General features: G+C 43.8%; 1 protein-coding gene across 3 annotated transcripts in view; it reads right to left on the bottom strand.

Annotated features, from left to right (window-relative positions):
- stab1 (stabilin 1) overlaps positions 1-23,066 on the bottom strand; it is a 60,611-nt gene that overhangs the window by 7,216 nt on the left and 30,329 nt on the right. For all 3 annotated transcript variants that reach the window (XM_027278819.1, XM_027278818.1, XM_027278820.1), the window contains 30 exons: positions 22,379-22,432; positions 22,092-22,205; positions 21,560-21,755; positions 21,245-21,340; positions 21,058-21,103; positions 19,847-19,926; positions 19,642-19,767; positions 15,864-15,937; positions 15,517-15,588; positions 15,150-15,269; positions 15,007-15,054; positions 14,119-14,199; positions 13,771-13,917; positions 12,912-13,046; positions 12,763-12,822; positions 12,393-12,569; positions 12,214-12,303; positions 11,489-11,635; positions 10,925-10,981; positions 10,670-10,835; positions 10,324-10,473; positions 8,336-8,440; positions 7,324-7,440; positions 6,386-6,518; positions 6,215-6,275; positions 5,833-5,977; positions 5,019-5,152; positions 3,454-3,619; positions 3,090-3,196; positions 804-923 (listed from right to left, as the gene is read on the bottom strand). In XM_027278819.1, coding sequence (XP_027134620.1) covers positions 804-923; positions 3,090-3,196; positions 3,454-3,619; positions 5,019-5,152; positions 5,833-5,977; positions 6,215-6,275; positions 6,386-6,518; positions 7,324-7,440; positions 8,336-8,440; positions 10,324-10,473; positions 10,670-10,835; positions 10,925-10,981; positions 11,489-11,635; positions 12,214-12,303; positions 12,393-12,569; positions 12,763-12,822; positions 12,912-13,046; positions 13,771-13,917; positions 14,119-14,199; positions 15,007-15,054; positions 15,150-15,269; positions 15,517-15,588; positions 15,864-15,937; positions 19,642-19,767; positions 19,847-19,926; positions 21,058-21,103; positions 21,245-21,340; positions 21,560-21,755; positions 22,092-22,205; positions 22,379-22,432 — 3,324 coding nt within the window. The remainder of the gene's footprint in view (positions 1-803; positions 924-3,089; positions 3,197-3,453; positions 3,620-5,018; positions 5,153-5,832; positions 5,978-6,214; positions 6,276-6,385; positions 6,519-7,323; positions 7,441-8,335; positions 8,441-10,323; positions 10,474-10,669; positions 10,836-10,924; positions 10,982-11,488; positions 11,636-12,213; positions 12,304-12,392; positions 12,570-12,762; positions 12,823-12,911; positions 13,047-13,770; positions 13,918-14,118; positions 14,200-15,006; positions 15,055-15,149; positions 15,270-15,516; positions 15,589-15,863; positions 15,938-19,641; positions 19,768-19,846; positions 19,927-21,057; positions 21,104-21,244; positions 21,341-21,559; positions 21,756-22,091; positions 22,206-22,378; positions 22,433-23,066) is intronic.

Consider the following 23,066-nt stretch of genomic DNA (forward strand, 5'->3'; position numbering starts at 1 on the left):
ACTGTAGCTGACGCATGCTTCAATAAAACTCTTATAGTTCATGTTCTTTATGGATAAATCCTTTCAGATTTAAAAAAATAAAATGAAAGCTGAACACGGTAACAAACACAATCAACAAATTCAAACACTAGACTGTCTAAATATTAACGAATCATGAGGGTGAGCTGTCTGAGGTTGTAATCGGTCACTGGGAATACAGACCTAGTTAACACTAACAAATTAAATGATACAAAATACTAATTACAGTATTTAATCTAATATTATATATTGATAAACTTGTAGTTTGTAATAACTGTAATAACAGCTGATTTCAACTTAGATCTAATGTATCTATTCATTAAAGTTTAAGTTAACAAATGTATGACTCATTCTCTGTGTATAAATATATATATTCACTTTTGATTTTGATACAGACATTTGTTTTATCTGACTGAATTTAACATGATGTGTGGAGTTCCCCAGGGCTCATACCTCGGTCCTCTTTTGTTTTATTATTAAACCCCCTTTTTTATCATTTAAATGTCTAATTCTTTATTTCTGAATGTTTTTCTATGTCTTATATGAAGCTCTTTCATTTGACTTTGAGATTAACTTTCCTTGCATTGATAAATGTATTGTAATAATGAAAGGGTAACAGGTATAGGTGATCATTAAGTTAATGCACAGATATAAAACTTCTGACCCGTTATTGGTTTATTGGTTCCATTATAAACTCCAAATCATTAAAATCAGTTAACTTGCAGTCATGTAAAAAGGTAATTAGTGTCTCATTTGAATAAAAAAGGGTTGTGGCTGTACATCACCTTATTTTGGGTGAAGCCGGAGTTATGGGGAACAAACAGCGTGACCCCAGACGTCCTGTGAGACAGAAACTCGACGAGCTGTTCGCCCTCCGAGGACGAGCCGCTGTAGTCCAACAAGAACTGCAGGAAAATAACATCAAGAGATCAATTTCATGTCAAGACTTGAACCATTCTGCGATGCATACTGATATTTTGTAAGATTTTAAAACTGTAACACTGTACGAACACAGGGAATTCACTTATGCAGAGCTTTAAACAGTTCCACAGAAGACTACGGGAATGCACCCGGTTCATGGTTGGTTTGATTTCACAGAGTTGGGAACAAACGCCCACATATAAACCACAGATATCATATTAAAAAGACACAAAGTTACAAAGTTAAAGCAGTTTATCTGAGAGTATCAGTACAATTAACTTATTAACGTTATTTATATTCTTCACAAACACTAAACCAGCTCATTTGAAAGACGATTTATCTTGAATTAAAACAGATTCTTTGACCAACTATATATTTTATAATTATCTTATCACACATAATAAGCCAACGTCATGTGAAACTGGCCTGTGTGTAATAGTGTGACTGAAGAACTAATGTATTAGCACATGCTAAATGGCCACTCAAAACACACAACAGTAACATGACCAGCTGGATCTACTCTGATCGTATGTAAATAGCAGTCAATGTGTGTCAGACTGCTGCAGAAGAAAGTCTGATTTTCTTTCAGCTTAGTCGTGCTGTGTGTTTATATTATAGAACTGGTCAGATATTTGATAAAGGTTGATGACAAGCAGCTACAAAACAACAGAATCGGAGCACTTCCTACAGGCCATGCAGCTCACGGCAGACGACTTTAAACTCAACTTAAAAGCTAACATGGAGAGAAAAAGAGGAACTGGTTTAATATTGGGAATATAAACCAGAAGTAATGAGCCACATATTAAACATCCAACTGTCTGCTGGGCTTCAACAGTTGTTTTAACTTTCTTAACCTTACTCCGTGACTACAAGACCTGAAAACATCTGTAGTTCTTTCTCATAGTTTGTTTTTTTAAGAGCTTCATGCTTGAATCTCTGTCAGACCTTGAACTTTTTTCTTTTTTTTGTGGGGAAGTGGGAGGCAGTTCAGCCAACACGGAGTTTCTCTACCTATCAGCAGAAAGCAGCTGCTTTTTATTTTCATGAACTTCTCCGTGTTGTCTGGAAGTCTTCCAAAGCTTGGCTATCTTCAGGAGGTGATGTCCACGTTATCTCTCACCAGTGTTTGATTAAAGGCTGCCGTCCTTTCATGGATTATAATATACTTATTAATTACTTAAGTTGTATTGTGTCGTCTGTTTGTACAGTATATCTTCTGACATCTACTGTCACCTCGTTTTTGTGCAGCTGTTCATACTGTACATGTTTGCACTGTCAGACTAAAATCCTGTCAGGACAAACTGTACCACTCTGTTTTGTTCTGAGACGTCTCTTTGTCTGATGACGGAGAGGAAATGACTCCATGATGAAACCCACCTGGATCAGACCCAAAAAAAAAGGGGCCACATTACAGTCCTGATCACAGAACACGATGACAGATGTCTCCAGATATTTTATATTACGTACTGCATATTTTCACCTCAAGATAATCGATGTGATAATGGAGAATCAGCTTCATTAAACTTACACCTCAGGCTTAAAACTGTAGGTTTAAACTTACATCTTAGGCTTAGACTTTAAGCTTACGCCTTAGGCTTAGACTTTAATCTTACGCCTTAGGCTTAGACTTTAATCTTATGCCTTAGGCTTAGACTTTAATCTTATGCCTTAGGCTTAGACTTTAAGCTTGCACCTAAGGCTTAGACTTTAAGCTTACACCTTAGGCTTAGACTTTAAGCTTACACCTTAGGCTTAGACTTTAATCTTACACCTTAGGCTTACACCTTAAGCTTAGACTTTAAGCTTACGCCTTAGGCTTACACCTTAAGCTTAGACTTTAGGCTTACACCTTAGGCTTAAGCTACCATAGACTTGTGTATTTCCTGTTTTTTTAAGTGGTGCTTAACTCTTAAATAGTAACTTAGAGTATTTTTAGTTAAACTAGCAGTGTGGCTCGAGGGTTAAATTATTCCTTGTTACAAAGAAAATTAAAAAAGAAAAAGTTGATGAAAAGACGTCTTTAACATTTACATAACAAAGACAAGGAAGTCAACATTAGACATGCAAAGGTGAAATATGAAAACTGTGTGGAAGGCCGGACGAAACCAAATAAACCAGAATGATCTTTTTGGTCCGACTGTCACATTCACCTTGTAAAAGATGGAGAAGTTACTGTACGTTGCGAGGACATTGGTCAGGACGCCGTTACAGAAATCTCCGTTTCCGATGTAACCAGCGGGGCACACACATGAAACATCTGCACAAACACACACACACACATATTAACATGTTTGTTTTTTTACACATTAAAGACAAAACAATGAATCCATCAGTTGATTAATGATGAAAAATGATGGTTGGTTGCAGCTCAAACATCCTGTTTGTGTCTGAGCAGAATCAGCTGAGAGCTCTGTGATCCTGCAGCAGTCTAAACAACAACAAACAACTAACGCTGCTGTTTGGGAACTGCAGACCCGCCTCTGTCTGAACACAGACACTGAGCTGCCGTAGTACCTTTGAGCCTGTAGCAGTAGGCGTCGTACTTGCTGCTCTGATCTACAGGCTCTTTGTACATAACCAGGCCCACGTGGTTGTCTCCACACCTGACCGAAGGGAAGCGGATTGGGTATCCCACCTTCCCGCCCTCCATCCAGCCGGCCACGCACAGATGCATCCCCATCTGTCAGGACAAGAGAAGGACGACGACAAAAGGACAAATGATTGATCACAAGTACCAGCATGCGCTGCTGCAATCAGACCAAAAATACTAAATAATACTACACAATTAACTGGGAAAGGTTAATATAATGTGGTTACAGGGTGGATTTTTAATCTAACCTCAGCTGTTTGACAGACTGACAGCCACAAAGGTTCAATTTTCAGTCCTGTTTATTTAATTTAACAGAATATCTCATAAAATGCTACTAAAGGTAAACACCAAACTGGCAGCACGTTGTAGAAAATCCCCCAGAAACACAGAAAATGTGTGTTACAAACCATATTATAATCAGTTTCGGTTGTGAAAACATTTGCTATAGCATGTAACTTGGGAACAATAAATGTAGTCTGGATTAATGGTGTCGGAAGAGTAAAAAGAGAACTTAAAGAGCTCCTCTGAGCCAAAGTTACTGCATCAGGCTGAATCAAAGCTCTGAGGCGCTGAAGGCTTGTGAAAGACCTTGAGTCGGAGTCCCAGCGCAGAGGCCTATGGGTCATAAATAATAGCACCAGGATGTAGAAACGGGATGTAAGGGGCAGGTTGGGGTATAAAGACCGGTCCACAGCCGCTCCTCCGGAGCTGAACTGAAGACAAAGAGGCCAACTCTGGTTTGTTTCTTTTTTAATCTTTTTTGGGACCTTTCGAGGCTCCAGTAACTCTTTATTTTTGCTGTAGTAACAGGCACCGTTACTGACACGCTTGAAAAAATTAAGGCTTCCTTATCTTCTCATTTACAGTAACAAAGACGTCTCCACTGCATGCCCTCTGCTCACAGTGATTACCTTCTTGATCACAGTAAATGAAAGAACATAAATACAGTGCATGCAGGTAATAGTTCCATATTCAGTAATTAAACAAGGCAGATGTACCCACCATTGTTTGTATCGCAAAGTTAATGAACTGCTGTGAATTTGAGCCGCAGCTCATGTAAAAAGAAAATGAATACTCATGTATTAATGGGTTAATGGTTCAGGACAGCATTTTTAAATGAGGCTCAGTGAAACGAAATTAAAAAATTCAAGGTCGGCTCTGATTTAAACAACTGTTTAGAAGAGCAGGTTAACACAAGGTCAACTGTACACTGAAACGTGTTGGATGAGAAAAACAGCTCAGCATTAAGAGCACTGTGGTAACAGCAAGAGACATAGAAGATACAAAAAAGATAAAGCATTAAAATACAATAAAAACATGTGAAGTGTCAGTCCTGGTACAGAAGCGGCGCTGTAAGATTATGACTAAAGAAGTTTGATGGTAAAAACTGTTCTTCCTGTAACGTCTGCAAACCGGTAACAAGGATGAGTGAGGTGTGTATTGACCTGTCTGGTGTCACTATGGAAACCCCGTCTGTAGGTGGGTTTACCTGCTGTGCGTCTCCCAGTTGTTTAAAATTGACCAACGTGGCGCCCTCGGCCTGGCAGGCGGCGTCGGCCTGACTGAAGTTCATCTTGTACTTCCCCTCGGGAGAGCGGAGGTGGAACACTCCAGCTGTCTTGTCTGAAGCACAAACACCGTGTTACCTTTACCTCAGATTACTGTCGTACGTCACCACTTGGTACAATGCTTTAATCTTTACGGGTCGTCTACTGATCAGCTGATTAAAATGGATCGTACCACAGCTCAAGACAATCCTGAACTCCTGATTGGCTCTCAGGCGTGATCATAAAACACATAATGATCTATGTATCAAGCCATGGACTCGGCATGACCAAAAATCCCTGATTAACGAGCAGGTGAGAACCATCTCTGGATATACACAGGCTCTCAGCCTTAACGAGCTCCGTGTTTAACGAGTGCTAACGAGCTTAAGGCCTTAACGAGCTCTGGGCCTTGATGACCTCTGGGCGTTGACGGCTAGAGCTAAAAAACAAAAACAAAAAAACAATCCTGTCCATAATGTCACCATGGTAACATGAATGCTATAAAGGTGAGATGCTGTCAACGGTTACCGTAGCAACTGCAATGGCGTAGGACATGTTGGGAGCCAACATGGCCGCTGTCCAGCAGAGGCAATACAACAGCATGATTACACCACCAGTCATGTAGTGTTACCACGGTGACACAAGGAGGATACTCTGGAACGCATCGGCTTTGTTGCCGGTGCGTTACTATGGCAACAGATGCTGAAGCAGAGATGTGTTAGCACGGTAACAAAAGTCAACACAGATGTGTGTTACCGAAGAAATGCCGGTCCGTGCAGGCGGCAACAGGGTCGCAGCCTCCATTCGCTTCCAAGCAGCGGTCAACAGGGGACACCAGCCTCTCCAGACACTGGACTCCATTACCCACGTACCCCGTCAGGCACTCGCACCGGCGCACGTTCTGCGGGGGAACCAAACTGGGTGATCAGTTTAGAGCAGGGAATCAGGGTTTTAGACTGTTCCTCCGCTCCCTCCAACTGGTTTTCACAACGACTACTGGTTAGACGCTGTTAGACGGCATAAGAAACCTGTTCAGGCTCATTTTTGTAGTTCGACCTGTGGCAGGTTGGGACAGGAAGATCAATATGGTTTTTAAAAACATGGCAAAGAAAATAAAGAAAAAAAGGGTTTAACTCACTGGACCAGTGAATTTGCAGGTGGCGAGGTCGCTGCAGCCCCCATTCTGTTCTTCAATACACCTGCATTACAAACAGACACATCTCTGACCGTCTTACATTCATATAAAACTAAAAGAGAAAACCACAGAGGGGCCAAATTTAATTAAGCGAAAACGACGGGCCACGCCCACCTGTTGATGGGATCGCAGGAGAAGCCGTCGCCTTGGTAACCACTTTGACAGGTGCAGTTGACGAGCAGTCCTGTCTGGTTACAGTCTGCGTTCTGGTGACAGCCGCCGTTATACTCCAAGCAGAGGTCTGGAGCTGCAGAGTGTTTAATGAAAGCCGTCATCTGATCTGCTCACGTGGAGGATTCACGTGTGTCTTCATGTTTACACATCTGTCTCGTTATTATTCACAATGCTCAGAGCGTGCAGCTACATGAAACTTCAGATATCAAGACACGTTTTTTTTTTTTTGCATCTTTTTGACTGATTGTTTGTGTCCTTGTTTGTAGGAAAATACATCATTTGATATATTATTAGCACTCTAACCCACTCAAACTTGCAAACTTGCTTTTTAAAGGGTTTTTTTTTTGATTGGGTGATCAGTGTTTGATTTGTAGGACAATAACAAATCACACGGACATCTGAAGAAAGTCAGCCTCCCCTCCCCCTTCCTCATCACCTTCTGTTGCAGCAACGTTGAGACCAGCTGCGTGAATCAGAGTCTGAGACAGTCAGACACGAATCACCGCATCATGTTTTAATGATAAAGACCAAAAAAATTATCTATTCCCTTGAAAATTAAAGCTCAAAGTCAACAGAGTAACGTCATAGTCGACAGAGACAAAAGTCTGAAGTTGTTTATTTGAGCCACAGCTCCGGGTCAGGATGACCTCACATCCTCCAGCGGGCTGTCAGCCAAACATTTCATCGTTATCGAGCGTTGAAGGTCAGAGTCACTCACGGTTTCTGGCTACAGAGCGTTTTGTAATGCATTTTTAAAAAGGTTTGTTTGACACCATCCCCGTGCTCTCTAGGTTAATCTAAAAATTAAGTTGCCACATCATCGTGTCGAAGTTCAGTATCTCCGGATGATGAATCATCCTGAGCTGCAGAACACTCACGTGGCTCTGGACTGCAATCGGTGCCGTTCCCCTGAAATCCAGGTTTACACTGACAACCAACACCGGGCACGCAGTCGGCCTGAGTGTGACACTGCTGACACTCCTCTGGGATTGAGCCTGGACGGACAGACAGACAGACAAACGTTGCTTTAAATTAGTGAATGAGTTGAGGTTTCAAGTGAAGCACATCCAACACTACAGTTTACATTAAAGAGAATGTGAAAGAGAAAGTCCTGTTCGATATTAAATGATGACTGGCTCGATGTACGTTTCTTTATCGCCCTGGAGTATGAAACACATTTTAGGCGAAGTCGGATGTTGGAGAAGGGTGACAGTCACTGGTTTATGTTTGCCCTTTCTGTGCAGCGTTCCACTGAAAAGCAAACTTGACACTGATCTGCCCTTGAAATGTTCCCCCACAGTACAGGAGAGGACATTCATCTCGTCTTCAGAAAATGAACTGCTTTTGTCCTGATGTATCAATATAAAAACTGCTGCAAACATCTTTCCTGTTGCCATGGCGCCCTTTGGTTAGCAGGTTACAGTAGCTTTCAACGCGCGCTTGAAGTATTTCTTCGTACTTTTAAGTGAAAAGTAATTTGCCTTTTTTTTCCTGTTGTACGGACAACTTCATGATCATAACGCGTACTCTCTGCGTGAAGATCCCTGCTGAAGTGAGTAGAAGGAGACAGAGATGCAGAGCTGGATCTAAGATGGTACAGACCATGAGTCCCGTCTGTTATCATGCACATAAGATCCACAATAAGATGGAGGAGCTAACCGGACACACTGGGATCATAATTTCCTCCTGTTTGAGTAACATTTGTTAAAAATTACAGTGACCAGCTGTTTTAGGGAGTTTTTAAAGATTAATGTCTTCAGAGAGTCAAAGAGTATTGAGAGACAGACACGTTTTTGTGGATTTGTTGACAACAAGAAAAAATATATTAGAGTATCACCAGACTGATTTACAACACATGTTGTATTCGAGTCATTCAGGAGGGAAGCTCACCTATTTCCTTCTGGCACTGATCACCTGCCCAGCCTGGATTACAGGTACACTGCCCAGACCCCTCGATGCCCTCGTCACACCTTCCCTGCCTCCCGCAGCTGCAAGCTGAGAGAGAGAAATAACATGACTCAACCTCCCATGACTCTGATCATCCAAGAGATACTGACAATAGAGTCGTGAAGATGAAGGAGTTATTTCAGGCATCCAAGGCGCAGACCACAGTAACAGTCTGCCATTGATAATGTCAGGTGATTGACAGCCGGAGCTCTCTGAGGCTCAGAGAGACATGAAACATTCGTGATTGAATCACCGGCACAAAGACGAACAGCGTGTCGGACATAAAACATGAAAGGAGCGAAATTAACTACAACTCCCAAGGTGCACTTTAGTGAAAAGACATCTAATCACAGAGCTTCAGTTTAAATCAGTCCACCTCTTGATTCTGGATCAGTTTGGGATTGATTCAGTAACCGTGCCGCCGGGGTTTTTGTTCCCAACGGCTGCAACAAAGAGTTTTGATTTTGCTCCTGATTCACACCTGGCTTCCTCTTCATCGCAGGACGAGTCGTACGATGACGAACATCGAGGGGAGGGAGAGAGAGAGAGAGAGAGAGGAGAGCTTTGAACTTTAAACAGAAGATGATCAGCAGCTGTTTGGTATTTTTAACCCGCTCTGCTGGTCGACTCTGAGTGAAGACAGCTGGCAGGTTTGTCCTGAGCTGGAAGCACACCCAGCTGTGTGATGGTGAGTGTGGAGCGTTGCTATGGTGACAGACTGCAGGAGAGCTGATGGGGGTGAGACTGTCTGCTGACTTCAGATTTTTCTTTTGGGGTGGGTGGAGGCAGGGGACTGAAAAAACGACATCAATCGAGGATAAAGAAGAAGAAGAAGCTGAAACAGGGATAGCGACTGCGATTGGCCAGCTTGGCCCGCTTGTGCACATAAACATGGACGCAGTATCCATGACGTCACCATGGTGAAGCTCAGAGTGTGGCAGCTCTGGTTCTCCGCCTGCTCAAGGCTAATCTAAAAAGATGTGGAGCGTTGGGCCGAGGTGGGCTGAATGACACCTGGGAGCTCAAACAAACCAACAACTATGACACCCACCTGTCAATCAAAGCGTCCACGCTGTTAATTATACATAATATAATTTGAACAGGTGAGATCTATAAAGATTCAGCCTCAGTACAGTTGTCATGAATGGGGAAATAAGCTATTGTTGAAGAATTAGTTTATCACTTCAGCATATGACTCTGCCTTCTTCTCATTTGAACTGAACTTGGGAACATCTGTCTGTTTTTTCTAACAATAAAAAGTGCAGCATCGTTTCCTTCCAACACTTCTGGTTGTTATGACTTCTATGAAAGTCCCCTTAAGCAGAGCCAGGTCAAGGTGACCTGATCTGTATCCTGGCATTTATCTTTTTGGTATTTTCCAAAAGCCAAACATGTTGAAAACAGGTCTGACCATGAAGCCAGTCCAATTAACCAGGAGTAACATGTTCCTCAACCGTCCACTTGAGGCTGGCTCCAGAAGTGAGTCAGTCTCCATAAGTCCCCATGTCCAAATGTCCAACTTCACAGCAGAAATAAACATGTTTACAGCCTGGTACAAAAAACAGTTTTGGTCTCTGTAGCTAATTTCTCCGTTCATACAACTGTTCACATTATATTAAGGCTTAAAGTTATGCAGGATTAACAGCGTGGACGCTTTCACTGAGAGGTGGATGCTGTTACAGGCAGCTTGTTTGAGCACACAGGCTTCATTCAGCCCGCCTCAGGTCCAGTGATCCACGTCTTTGCCCATTTTACCCAGCTTCAAAATGGCTCTTCAGAACTGGAACCTGATCATTTAGCTACAGTGTCTTACCACATTTATTTAAATGAATGACTTATAGAGATCCGTGCTTCAGGAGAATATAATAAACTGTCCAGTCTGACTTCTAGTTTGGGTTCAAGCACGCCGTGGTTTCTTGTTTTTGGTCTACCTGTGCAGTTGGGTCCGTAATGGCCGCTGAGACACAGTTCGCAGGCTCTTCCTTTGAAGCCATCGTAGCACCTACATCTTCCTGAACCGGTGAGACCATCGTCGCAGTTACCATGGTTACTACAAGGAGACTCCAAGCCGCCTGGACAAACTGAAGCACACAGGGAGAGGGTGGAGTCAACAAACAAAGGAAACACTGTGCTTCAAACCAGCTGCTCCCTCTGCATTCCTGAGACAGTACCACGACAGGTCAAAGTGGTCACCACGAAAAAGTTTCAGGTGTTCCTGGAAGTGGACCGTTTTCACACTCAGTGGGCTAAATGAGATGAAACCTCTGCCTTCCTTACCTTGACAGTCTCGGCTGTAGTGGTTTTTGCAGCACTTTTGCACCCAGGATGCAAACACGCAAACTTTCTTACAGCCCCTCCGGCTGAAAGGATCGTCCAGGTCATGATACCAAGAGTACCCCATCCCGTGTCTGGAGCGATAGTTCAAACAAGACTCTGTCTTTCCCTGGAAGAAAGCAGGACTGGCATTTATCTTTACATAGTTTGGGTATTGTACAAGCTGCTAATGTTCTGATTTTTATTAGCAGATCTTACCGTGTTTTGGTGTCTAAAGGGGCAAGATGGAGGGTTGTAGCATGTTCCACAGCGTCCCTGAGACATTTTAAGACACAAAGCTTCAGGTCAGCTTCCAGCACAAGGATAAATGACTACATAAACCATAGCTGTGTGGTATTTTCACTAGTGGAAATGGTACTTGTAGCTGCATTAAGGCCTGGTCTGAAATTGTGTCTCCGTGTTGTAGGGACTACTTGCAGGTTTGCTAAACGTGCTGAGACGAGTCAGTCACTATAGCTCTCTGTGTGTCTGTAGTGAGCTATTCATTCTTCTGGCACTGTGTTCTCAGGACTGTGCATCAGTTCATTACAGGAGAGTCCTGGTCGAGGGTAGAGTCCTTGCTCTATCCAATAAAGGTTCAAAAACTCTGAAAATACGTCTCCTACTTCACACCTGTCTCTTTTGTGGATCTCTTTACACTGCGACAGAGGAGATCAAACAAAAGCTAAGAAGCTGTGACAGTTTCCTTCATTTTGGTGTCAGCACTGTCAAGACGTCAGTATTATTAGGCATTTGGATTGTAACAGTATTAGCACTACTTACGTAAGTGGTTTTGTTCTCCAAGGTGTCGCAATGCGCTCCCAGGCCAGGTGGCTCCAGTAACTGGTCGATGCCATAGGCTATGCCCTCTTTGAAGGCCAGGAAGCGCTCCTCGACCCTGGCTGCGTTAGTATTAATCAATACAGCACCCTGAGCGCACACACACACAATCAATGGACTGTCAGAATAAACTAAAACAGACACTTACAATGCCTGAAATTCAAAATCATTAACACTTGATGTTTCGGAGCCTGCACGTCCCAGTAAGGTTCATGTTTTGGAACAAAGCTGTTTAGATCTGATCTGATAGTAAAATTTATTTAATTCCAACAAGTTAGTATCATCGTGTTCAATTTCTCCCGTTTACAACGAAACAACTCGGTTCAGAATCAGTCGATTTGGATTACTCCATGTAGTGCTGATGAAGGAGGATGAAATCACAGATCAACGACCTGTCAGCACGAATCACTTCAGGTTTTACAGCTCGCTGGTGATAAGTCAGTGTGAACATGAAGCAGACCAGAGCAAGAAGAACGGATCATTTGATTTGCTCGTCGGGATCCAGGATGTTTCGTCGCTGTCAATATGAAACAGTGTTCGCTCCAACGTCACCGTGGAAACACGAAACAACACCAGTTACTATAGCGACAGCCAGCTGCCGAAGTCAGCGTGGCTAACTGTTGGATTGGTGTATGTGTTGTGTGTGTGTGTGTGTGTCTTTTTCTTACCACCACGTTCTTATCACAGCTGTACTTGATGGTTGATCCATGCATGGTGCGGAACGACGAAAATGCATGTGGTTGACTGATACTCAGAATCTACACACACACAGAAAATGGTTACCACACCTACAACTGATGGTCAGACAGACACTGTGTTACCGATCAGGCCTTCCTCCTCCTCCTACCTTGGAGTTGCGTATGATGTGAGCCTTCACGATGGCAGCCAGCTGGTCTTGGTGGTCAGGGCTGGAGAGCCAGCGCTGTCTTTCAGCTGGCAAGGAGCTGAGGGCCTGGTCCGTGGGCCAGAACATGGTGAACGGCTGGTGGATGGACTCCTTGAGCACAGGGATTAACCCTGCATCCTGCACAAGGAGTACATACATAGATTACTACCAGTACTCACTCTGGCAGTATAAATCATAGTAAAAGTTTCTTTTTGCCCCACTCCTCTAATACTGAGCATATAAAGTCTGATCTCATATCTGCAGCAGGACTGCAGGGACTTCAGGTCCAGACTGGCTGCAGGAGAAGAAGCTCTGGTTGATAATTTTGTACCTCTATGAGTTTGTAGAAGCGGTTGTAGCCATAAAACACAGCTGCTGATGTGAGATTCATCTAAACACAGAGAGAGAGAGAGGTCACACTGCCTGTCTGTCAGCTCCGATTGATCAATCATTTATTCATTTCAATTAAACTCAGCACACCACGTTGGGCTCGACGACCGGTTTGTCCTGCAGCTTGTAGGGCGTCAACAGCTTGTCAACATGGTGGATGACTCCGTTAGTCGTGGTGTAATCGCTCCTCACAATCCTCGATCTGTTGTTGACCCAGACCGAACCCTGCAGAGAGAGAGACAGATTGTGAGACAGGTGAAGATGTAGGAGAGACAGGGAGAGGGATTTTCAGCCCGACTCTGTAGTCTGTTGACAGACGTGAGTCATTTTGTGTCATTCGGAGTTATAAAACAGCACAGATGTCATCAGAGGTCGCGCCTGCTGCTAACAGCTCCATGACAACCTGAGAATCACACAAACACAGTCACTTCCTTTAAAATGTTTCAGAGCGGCAGCCTGCAGCAGAAGCTACGTGCAGGTTCAAACAAAGTGAAGGAGTGACGGTGTGTTCACACAGAACATGGATCGAAAGTTTCCGAGTAGATCATGAGGCTTTGCAGAGTGTTTTGTGGGGAGGACCGGGCGAGGTGGAGTATCAGGGAGCTCTGGAGGAGAGAGGAGAGACCCAGAGGCAGAGCTGGAGCCATTTACCGGCTCAGAGATTATTTTTTCAATTTAAATGTGGATTTATCTTCACTCTGGATCATCAACAACTTCATATTTATACAGAGAGAGGACAGAAAAGTGGACTGATGGAGAAAAGCATCTCGACTTTTTAAGGATCCGCAGCCAGCCTGATTAGTTTAACGACCAACATTTTGCATTATTCAGTCCAACGCCTGCTTTCTTTTTGTCATGGCAACACGATGAATGTTTTCTCGGCCTCATTGAAAATGTGTCTGATGGACAAGTGTGTGTGTGTGTGTGTGTGTGTGTGTGTGTGTGTTACCTCCTTCAGGCTGAAGTGCAGTGTGTGTCCTGACGTTGCGACAGCGAGCTTGGTGGTTTTGAGGTCACTCAAGGTCAAAATCTCACAAGAAACGACGTGGTAACGAACCAGATCAGAAAGACGACCGGCGCTTCTCCATTCCCCGTACTACACACACATACACACACACGCACACACACACAATGAAGTACAATACATATCATGCATCAGCCACCATATTCCAGACTCACATGCAAAAAGTAGTTGTGATATGATGAATTTCGTGAATCAGCTGGTGAAAACTCAACTCATGCTTGGTAATATTGTAACTGTTACATTAGAAAATACACAAACAGACGTTGTACACACAGAGCTGTCGTTGTTGGTTTCCTCTGCAGGGACGAAGACCGTGAACGGTCCGTCGCCATAGAGATTACGAGAATCTGACGCCTGAGAAACAAAGAAAACAAAGTGAACAAGCAGAGGCTTGAAACGTCACATGAACTCTGGAACCAAAGAAACTAAACTCAGGAGCTACACTCGCCCCCTTTTGTGTGTTTCTGTATCTGTTTCCACTGATTGCTGCGACTCCAGTGGAATCAAATGATTTCAGCAGAGTCTGCTGGAACTGAAATGATATAACAAACTATTTTTAGTGCCCGTGTGGAGGAAGATGTAAGGCAGAGAGCCCAAGACCAACACTCACTTTGCAATTAATCATTTGCCCTTAGCTGCCTTTCCTTTGTCCCCCTCTCCCACAAATGTCTTCCAAATATCTGTATCAAAGAGATGAGGACGTCTCAAGACAGGAATAAGAAGCTGAAGGTCAAACTGACATCACTTCTTCAACGTTGTATAGAGAAGTAAAGGCCAGTACTGGCATGACACCGGCTCTGCTCCCCGTCAGCCCTCCCTGAAAACCTCGTCTTGTTGTTGATCCATGCCAGTGAGAGGTCCAAGTCGGCTGACTCGGTTTGAACCCAGAACGTTCCCTCTGTGCAACCACGGTGCCACTGCACCATCGTGCTGCCCGTTTGAATTTCAGCTGGACTTTAATATCTTCAGTTTCCATTTCATCATCGCTTTAATTTAATCATGTGTGAATGAAATGAAGTCGAACCCCCAGAGCAGCAGGAGCTCTGATTGGCCAGCTGTCGTGTCTTGTGTAACGTGCTGGGCCGAACATTTTAATTTTAAACAAACAGAGCAGCATGAAATAAATAACTGGAAATTAAATTTTAATTAAATTTGACTCACGGATAACATCCGAGTAAAGAAGGCGTTCTCTGGATTTCTGAACACTTCCTGCAAGACAGGCAGACAGACACAACATCTTGTGACGGAGGGGAGGGGATGTGGAGTTCAGACGTCAGCTGGAAGTCAGAGGTCATGTGACTCACATTGTTGGTGGTTCCCCGACAACTGAAGCCATCGCCCACGTGACCCCTGAGGCAGGTGCAGTTCCTTTGACCCTGACCCATGTACTCACAGCGAGCATACCGACTGCAGCCGCCATTGTTCTGCACAAACACACAAACAAAATTTCTTCTCTCAGTTTACATGGGAGTAGATGGGGCATCTGACGCATCTGTACGTGTAGAGCCAAAACTATAAGTCTGACAGCTTCAGCAGGTTTATGTGAGTAAGAAGACAAATTTTCCTACATTTTGATGTTAAAGTTCTGTCTGAGGAGTAAAATTTGTGGCCATGGGAGACATTTACAAATTAATTTTTTTACAGGAATCAGCTAAATGACTGGATACATACATTTCTGCAGGGGTTGACGGGATAACAGAACAATCCTGATCCTTGAAAGCCCGTTTGACACCTGCAGCCCGTCTGGAGATGACAACAGAGCAGACAACAGTACATCCATCAGTTTCCCACCTCCACACATGCTCCGCAAATCATTTCTCCCTAACTTCTGTTTTTCTATCAGCACCAAAATACTTTTTCGAGTTGCAAACACTGAACGGTTGTTTCTGGAGGAGAAGAGCATTAACAAAATAAGTCATATGAATGTACAAAATTCACAACAGAAGCACAAGATCAACCAAAACTAGATTTGAAACAGAGTCCCTCAACAATGCGTCTGTTTTTACTTATCGTCTTACAATGTTTGCGCCTATTCTGATGCAGTCTGCTGACTTGTGGCAGCCTCCGTTGTTGACCAGACAACCGTCGATCTCTGTGAACACACAACAGATTTGAAATTCATTTCATGACATGCACAACATGCGACTCAGACAGACAGAATTTAGAGTGTTTGGATGTCACAAAGATGAAACTGGTTTCCATCTTCACGTATGACTCTGGAGAAGAGAACAAGAGGATTTCCAAACATGTCAGGATCTAAAATTTAACATAAAAAGGTGACAGTGGGATTTTACCCCCCGCTGATTAAACAGCTCAGTACAGATGAAGCTTCAGCAGCTCTACGTGACTGCTGAGAGATGCCAACACCAACAAGAACTGCACCAACCTGGAGGTGTTGATTATCTGCTGATCATAAAAACAATAAACTGATGAGGCGAGGGCCCCAAAAATCACTCTCCAGAAAGAGACTGAAAACTGCAATGAAGGCAAAGCGGAGGCACCAGCAGAGACCTCGACGCCGAGGACATGTGGCACATGATCCGGACCGTCACAGGCTACAAAAGCAGGAGGAGGTGTCCATCATGTGTGCGGACGCTGGCGCTACGAGATGAGCTGCAGATGAGATAGATTTTACGCTCGCTTTGATCTCGAAGAGTCAGCTGCCAAGTTTACTCTGCATGCAGAGGATCGGCCTCGCTCGGTATCCACAGTGGATGTGAGAAGAATATGATTAAAGCCGCTTATGAAAATATGAGTCTAAACGACTAGCTGTAGCACTAACATCTCGAAAACAACACAATCACCTTGGTTGGGAAGCTTCACCGCTCTGGGCTTGAGGGACCACACTGTGAGTGGATATTGGACTTCCTCGCTAACAGACGGCAGACAGTTTGGATTGGCAGTCGCATCTCCTCTACTTCACTGCTGAACACCAGAGCCCTACGGGGCTCACTCCTGCTCATGCTGCACACCCACAACTGCAATCACCACCAATATGGAGAGAGAACGACAACACCACCATCATCATCATCATACAACGATGAGGATTCAGCCTTTCTGGAGACACTTTGCGTGATGGTAACAAAGCAGGCAGAATTCATTCTCCCACTTTAAAGCATCAGTATTTGACAACCCGACAACCTCACCTTTACAAAACTTGCTGATTGCTGCAACCTACTGCTCAGTGTGAGCAAAGCCAAAAAGCTGATTGTTGATTTTAGGAAAAAAAAAAAAGGAGGTGAAGACACAGACTGTCTCACACTGTCTACATCAGCGGAGCTGAAGTGGAGCAGGTGAACAGCAGGAGCTGTCAAGCGATGGCTGGACTACCGAAACGTAAGAGGGCAAAACTCATGTGCTAAGTTCTTGTTAACTTCTACCGAGAAACAACTGTTGCTGAAATTGAGTTGAGTCAATTAATTGGTCCTTAAAGGTTTTATTCTGTTTTAGAGGAACAGTTCTACAAATGCACCGTTTGCAGAAAATGCTCAGGGTGGCGCAGTCCCACACTGATTCTTAAACACTTCCTAAAGAGTATTCGTCATTATTATGATTTACTTATCTAACTGTTGCAGGTGGCTACAATGGAATATGCTCATCGCTATCAAACCTCAATGTAACCCGGGTGAATATGACAAACTAATAGAAGCCTAGGTCAATACTACGGAAGCCCTAAAGGGTCATACATACATACATTTTATTCCACTCGTTTTCCCGTGATAACGAGATAATTAATTCGAGATCTCGAGAAAACAAAACGATAGTCTAGTGTATGAAATCATTGCAGAAAACATTTAGTGTAGCAACGTCAGAGGAGCAGGAGAATATCGATCATCACATATCTCTTTAATCCAGGCCTGACACAGGCTGAAACAGCTTCATGCCTTGCTGTAGATAATGTACACATTAGTGTGCAAGGCTTCAGCTTTATCGGAGGCGCAATCTAACTGAGCCTGATGTCGTCATAAATACCCTGAAAATCAAAAGTGACTGTCTGTATTTCAAACTCAGTAACTGTCTGAAATGTTTTGAGTTTTGAGACTGCTCCTCTGACATTACTACACTCATACACATAGTCCTAGTAGTCATACTTAAAGTGCTACATCAAGCTCTGCTGGACCGTGTGAACCGAGGTCAAGTTTATACATCCAACTACTGCTGCTACAAACAACTTGCAAAAATGAGAGAAAGATTTCTAAATGTGCAAGGTACTGAGTAAAACCAAACAAGACTATAAAGGCACACAGTTTTATACTTTTTTAGAATATTACTGAGATCAAACATGGCTGTATATGGTTATAAAAGAACACACAATCATGTAATATCAATTTTCCATTACACAGCAGAAAGCATCCTCACTGAAAAAGTAACTAACTGGTATGGGATGTGCCCGAGAGACCCACACCCACATCACTGGTAACCATCTACAGAGCATCAGTGATATTACTGAGATGCACAAAGCTAAAAGAATATGAAAGGACATTAGCCGTTAGACACAGCCTGTTCGCCCTGCTGCTGTCTGGCAAACAATACAGAAGAAATATCCATCACATCATAGATTCAGCCATAACCAGCACCAAATACTGATGAGCCACGTCTTTGCTGATTTTTAGATCAGCCGGGTGGAAGAAAAGGCTGGACTGCCAACATGGCCACAGTGCCCACAACCTGTGGGTGACGTCACACATACGTCGTCCATTCTTTATACTGTCAGTTGTGATTTGTGGTGATCTTGCTGCTAGGTTCAGTGCACACTACAGCCAAAGTTCAACCAGACACACCGGTGCTGTGCTGTGCTGCTGTGCATAATGGGCTGCCGTTGCTGCCTTGTGTCCAAGAAGGCCGTAACTGTTATACGGATCATGGATCATAAAAAAAATAGGAGCAAGTTATTGTGAGGCAAAAGTAGCTGAGTGAGCCTTCAACCTCCAAACTGCAAACATTTACATTACATTACATTATTACATTACATTGCATTTAGCAGACGCTTTTATCCAAAGCGACTTACAGAGGAGGACATAAGCTGAGAAAGGTGTAAAGGAGCACAGAGTAGTTGTTAGTTTTGTTAGGCAGGGAAGCATTCTCGAAACAGAAAGGTTTTTACAAGTTTTTTAAAGGTCGAAAGGGATGTTGCTGTTCTAGTAGCCGTTGGTAGGTCATTCCACCATTTGGGGACGACCACAGAGAAGAGTTTAGAGTGACCTCGCTTTGCGAGAGGCGAGGGTACAACTAGACGGTTTGTATGAGCGGAGCGTAACGCCCTGGTCGGGACGTGAGCCTTTAGTAAGACGCTGAGATAGACAGGGGCAGATCCTGAGGTGGTTTTGTAGGCTAGCGTCAGAGCTTTGTGTTTAATTCTGGCAGCTACAGGCAGCCAGTGCAGGTCGCTGAAGAGTGGGGTGACATGTGACCTTTTAGGTTGATTGAAAACCAGTCGCGCTGCGGCATTCTGGACCATTTGCAAAGGTTTGATCGCGCAAGCAGGTAGGCCAGCCAAGAGCGAGTTGCAATAATCGAGGCGGGAGCTGACTGTAGCCTGTATCAGGAGCTGAGCGGCATATTGGGTCAGGTACGGTCTGATTTTTCTAATATTGTACAATGCATAGCGAGATGACCTCGCTACGGAGGAAATGTGCTCAGAGAGAGAAAGACGATCATCTAGTACCACGCCCAGGTTTTAGGTTAGGGGTAATAGTGACAGTACCAATTTTCAGGTTGTTTAAAATATTATGTATTAAAACAGGAGGTTCGGGTTAGAGATGTGGAGGTCAGAGGTCAGAGGTCAGGACTACATACCCAGGCAGACGACTCCGTCTCCAGTGTAACCCGCTTTACAGGTACAGGTTCTCTCTCCAGCTGAGACCTTTGTGCACACAGCAAACTCTGAACATCCACCGTTAGACCTGCTGCACAAATCCAGCTCTGAGAGACAGCGAGAGAAAAAAGTAATCAGATTTGATTCACGTACAGTGTGTGTGTGTGTGTGTGTGTGTTTTTTTACCTTTGCAGTAAGTTCCATTGCCTTCATATCCAGCCACACACACACAGGCCGGGGCCGTACCCTTTGGTCCTGTGATACAGCTGCAGCAGAGGATAAACGGTTCAATAACTCCAGTGTGTCACACATTGTACTGAAGATGAGAGCAGCGATCATCTGCAACCATTTTGCCACATTTTAAAGTCTGGCTATGTTTTTCTTATCGTCAACAAATCCCATGTGCAGAGCCAAACCAACCACGGACTGATCGTACTATCAAGTACTGCATTTGTTTTACAACAGGATCTTATTACTCCAAGCCACAGAACATTACAAACGGGCCCCATTGTTGAACCGGGTGACATGTGGCCGCCCTGCTGCTGGAAATAGTCACTAGATCAGGGGTGTCGAACTCATTTTAGCGCATGGGCCACCAACCTACTTGGCAATAAACCTGATTCAGACTCTGAGATACAGCTATGTGACCAGGAAAACCGAACATTAACACTACATAACAGTATTTTATTGAAATATTCTTCTTCTCTGCGATTTTCTTACTTTTTAAAGTCATCCAGTAGGCCGGATTGGACCTTTTACTGGGCTGGTTCTAGCCTGTGGGCCTCATGTCTGAGCAAATCCCCAAATAAATGCACTTTTTCCTTCAGTTTGAGAGATGTTTAAAATGTTAAAAAGCTACAAAGCTGGGGGTGCCCCGGTAGCTCACCTGGTAGAGCGAGAGCCCCATTAACCGAGGTTAAGCCCTGGTTCAATCCCAAACCTGTGTCCCTTTACATTTTATCTCCCTCTCTCTCTCCAAACTTTACTGTCTTCTTCCTGTCTACAGCTGCACCATCAAATACAGATGAGAAGATGTCTGACATCAAACAGCAGGTAAACACAGGTGTTTTCAATGATGCTCGTAAAAGGTAAAAGTCCACTCAGGTCAAACAGAGTCAGGGTGCTGCTGTGTTGGCTCACTGTAAAGTCTCTGCTGCAATAAATGGAACCGAACCTTAATTAGTATCATTGGAAACACCTGAGTGATAAAATCACTGATCGTATTCGACCTGCAGGAGGAGCCGATGGGCATGTGGTCCGCCGTGGTAACAAAGGTAGGTTATTCGATCGTGTGTTCTGGGAACATTTACAGCTTCTACAGACCCAGTGATTCTTAATCCAGATCACACACACACACACACACACACACACACACACACACACACGGGAAGACTTACTTGGCGTTCTCGTCACACACACCTCCACAGGCGTCGTCCTTAATCTCTGAGACACACACACACACACACACACACACACACAAAGATTTCATGTGATAACAGGGTAGAGAAAATATTGAGTGTGGTTACATTTTCACTGTGCGTATATATGTGTGTGTGTGCGTGTGTGTGTGTGTGTGTGTCTTACCTACAGAACAGGAAGCTCCTTTCCAACCTTTATAACACACACACTTGCCACTTCCTGCCAGACCGTCCTCACACTTCCCATGGTCACACACACACTCTGCAACACACACACACACACACACACACACACACACACAAACACACACAAAAGTTATTAGCTCAGAGTTTATTATCACTGTGTGAGTTAACATAACAAGTTTCTTAGTGTTTCGTGTTTGCTCTTGTTCTTTGGTCAGTCTGAAAAAGTAACGCCCTCCTGTGGCAGAAACGTGTGTGTGTGTGTGTGTGTGTGTGTGTGTGTTTGTTTGTTCCTCACTGGAGGAGCAGTTGACTCCGTATCGTCCCGGCTCACAGTCCTCACACGCGGTGCCATGGAAACCCTCGAAGCAACGACACTCCCCGTTGCCTTCGTTACCGTCCTGACACTGCCCATGATTGGAGCACCAGCTGCCAACGTCTCCAGGGCATTTGAAGCACTCGTGGCCGTAGTAACCGGGGCAACAGGAATTATCCTGCAGGATAGACCATTAGTATTATTATTATTATTTTGTTTTGTACTGTAAATAGTAGTAGTAGTAGTAGTAGTAGTAGTAGTAGTAGTAGTAGTAAGTTGTTTTGTCATTCAGGCATCAGTGTTTGTTTTGTACTGTAAATGTTAGCCTTTATTCTGACATCACAATTGTTGCAGGTATCACTGTACTGGTATTACTTGCAGTCAGAGTAATAATATTACTCTTAGTTTAAATGCTAGAAGTAAGACTGTGATCAAGAACACTTTTTGTTTATTTATTTTAAAGATTGAATTGCTGCTGTTACATTCTGTTGCATTAGCGTTGGTGTCAGCATACCGTGAGTACCCGGAGACATTTGATGACACAGCCTGGCACTAACTTCCTCCTGGATCCGACTCGCTTCCTGTATCTACAGTTTGAACGCATGTTGGCCGGAAACTGTGCTTTGATCTGAAAACACAGTAGAAACTCAAGCTGACAGCTGGAAGACAGAAACGAATGATACAGACGAAATGCACATAAAAACACGACTCCGGCTTAAACATGCTCAAAACAACAAAGACGTAACACAGTGTGATTAAACATAATCTGGTTCTAGTCCTGTGGACTTGCGGCTTTCTTACTGGTTTGTAGTCGAAAAGGCATCGAGGTGGTCCGTCACAGTCCGCACACCTTCCCTGGAGAGGACAGAGAGGTTGGAATAACTAGGACAAACATCCACCCACCCAGCATGTTAGAGGCTTTTTCAATCACACAGAGATGCATTCACATCTGTATTCAAAGATAAAGTATGGTTCCTTTAGTGATGTGTTGTAGTTGTAGCTTCTGCAGCAAATCAGCAGCTCCTGATTTGAGAAGTGCCATTACACAAGGTTGTTGAACTAGGTTAACACCAGGCAGCAACAAAATAACCACACACCCCTCTGCAAACATCAGACTGGCTGCTCATGGCTGCCTGTCTATGTAGGAGACATCATCGAGCTTTGCCTGGCAATGTTTAATGTTTTAAATGAATCAATCAAGCATCAATTACGAAACACGGCATGATTGATATGATCATGATTGATTTCTACTGTTAAAAACATTCACACTAACTGTCTCTGGCTGCAGGAGTTAATAAGATTAAACATGGACACAGTTCAGCTCAGCGTGTCGTTGCCATCTTGGCAGTCCAGCCTTTTATCTAGAAATGAACACGGTGGAACTGAGGCGGGCTGAATGACGCCTGGTTGCTCAAACAAGCCAGCTGTAAAGGCACCCACCTGTCAATTAAAACAGCCACACTGTTAATCCTGCATAACTTTAAGCCTT

The sequence above is a fragment of the Larimichthys crocea genome, chromosome VI (assembly GCF_000972845.2).
Source record: "Larimichthys crocea isolate SSNF chromosome VI, L_crocea_2.0, whole genome shotgun sequence".
Taxonomy (NCBI): Eukaryota; Metazoa; Chordata; class Actinopteri; family Sciaenidae; genus Larimichthys; species Larimichthys crocea.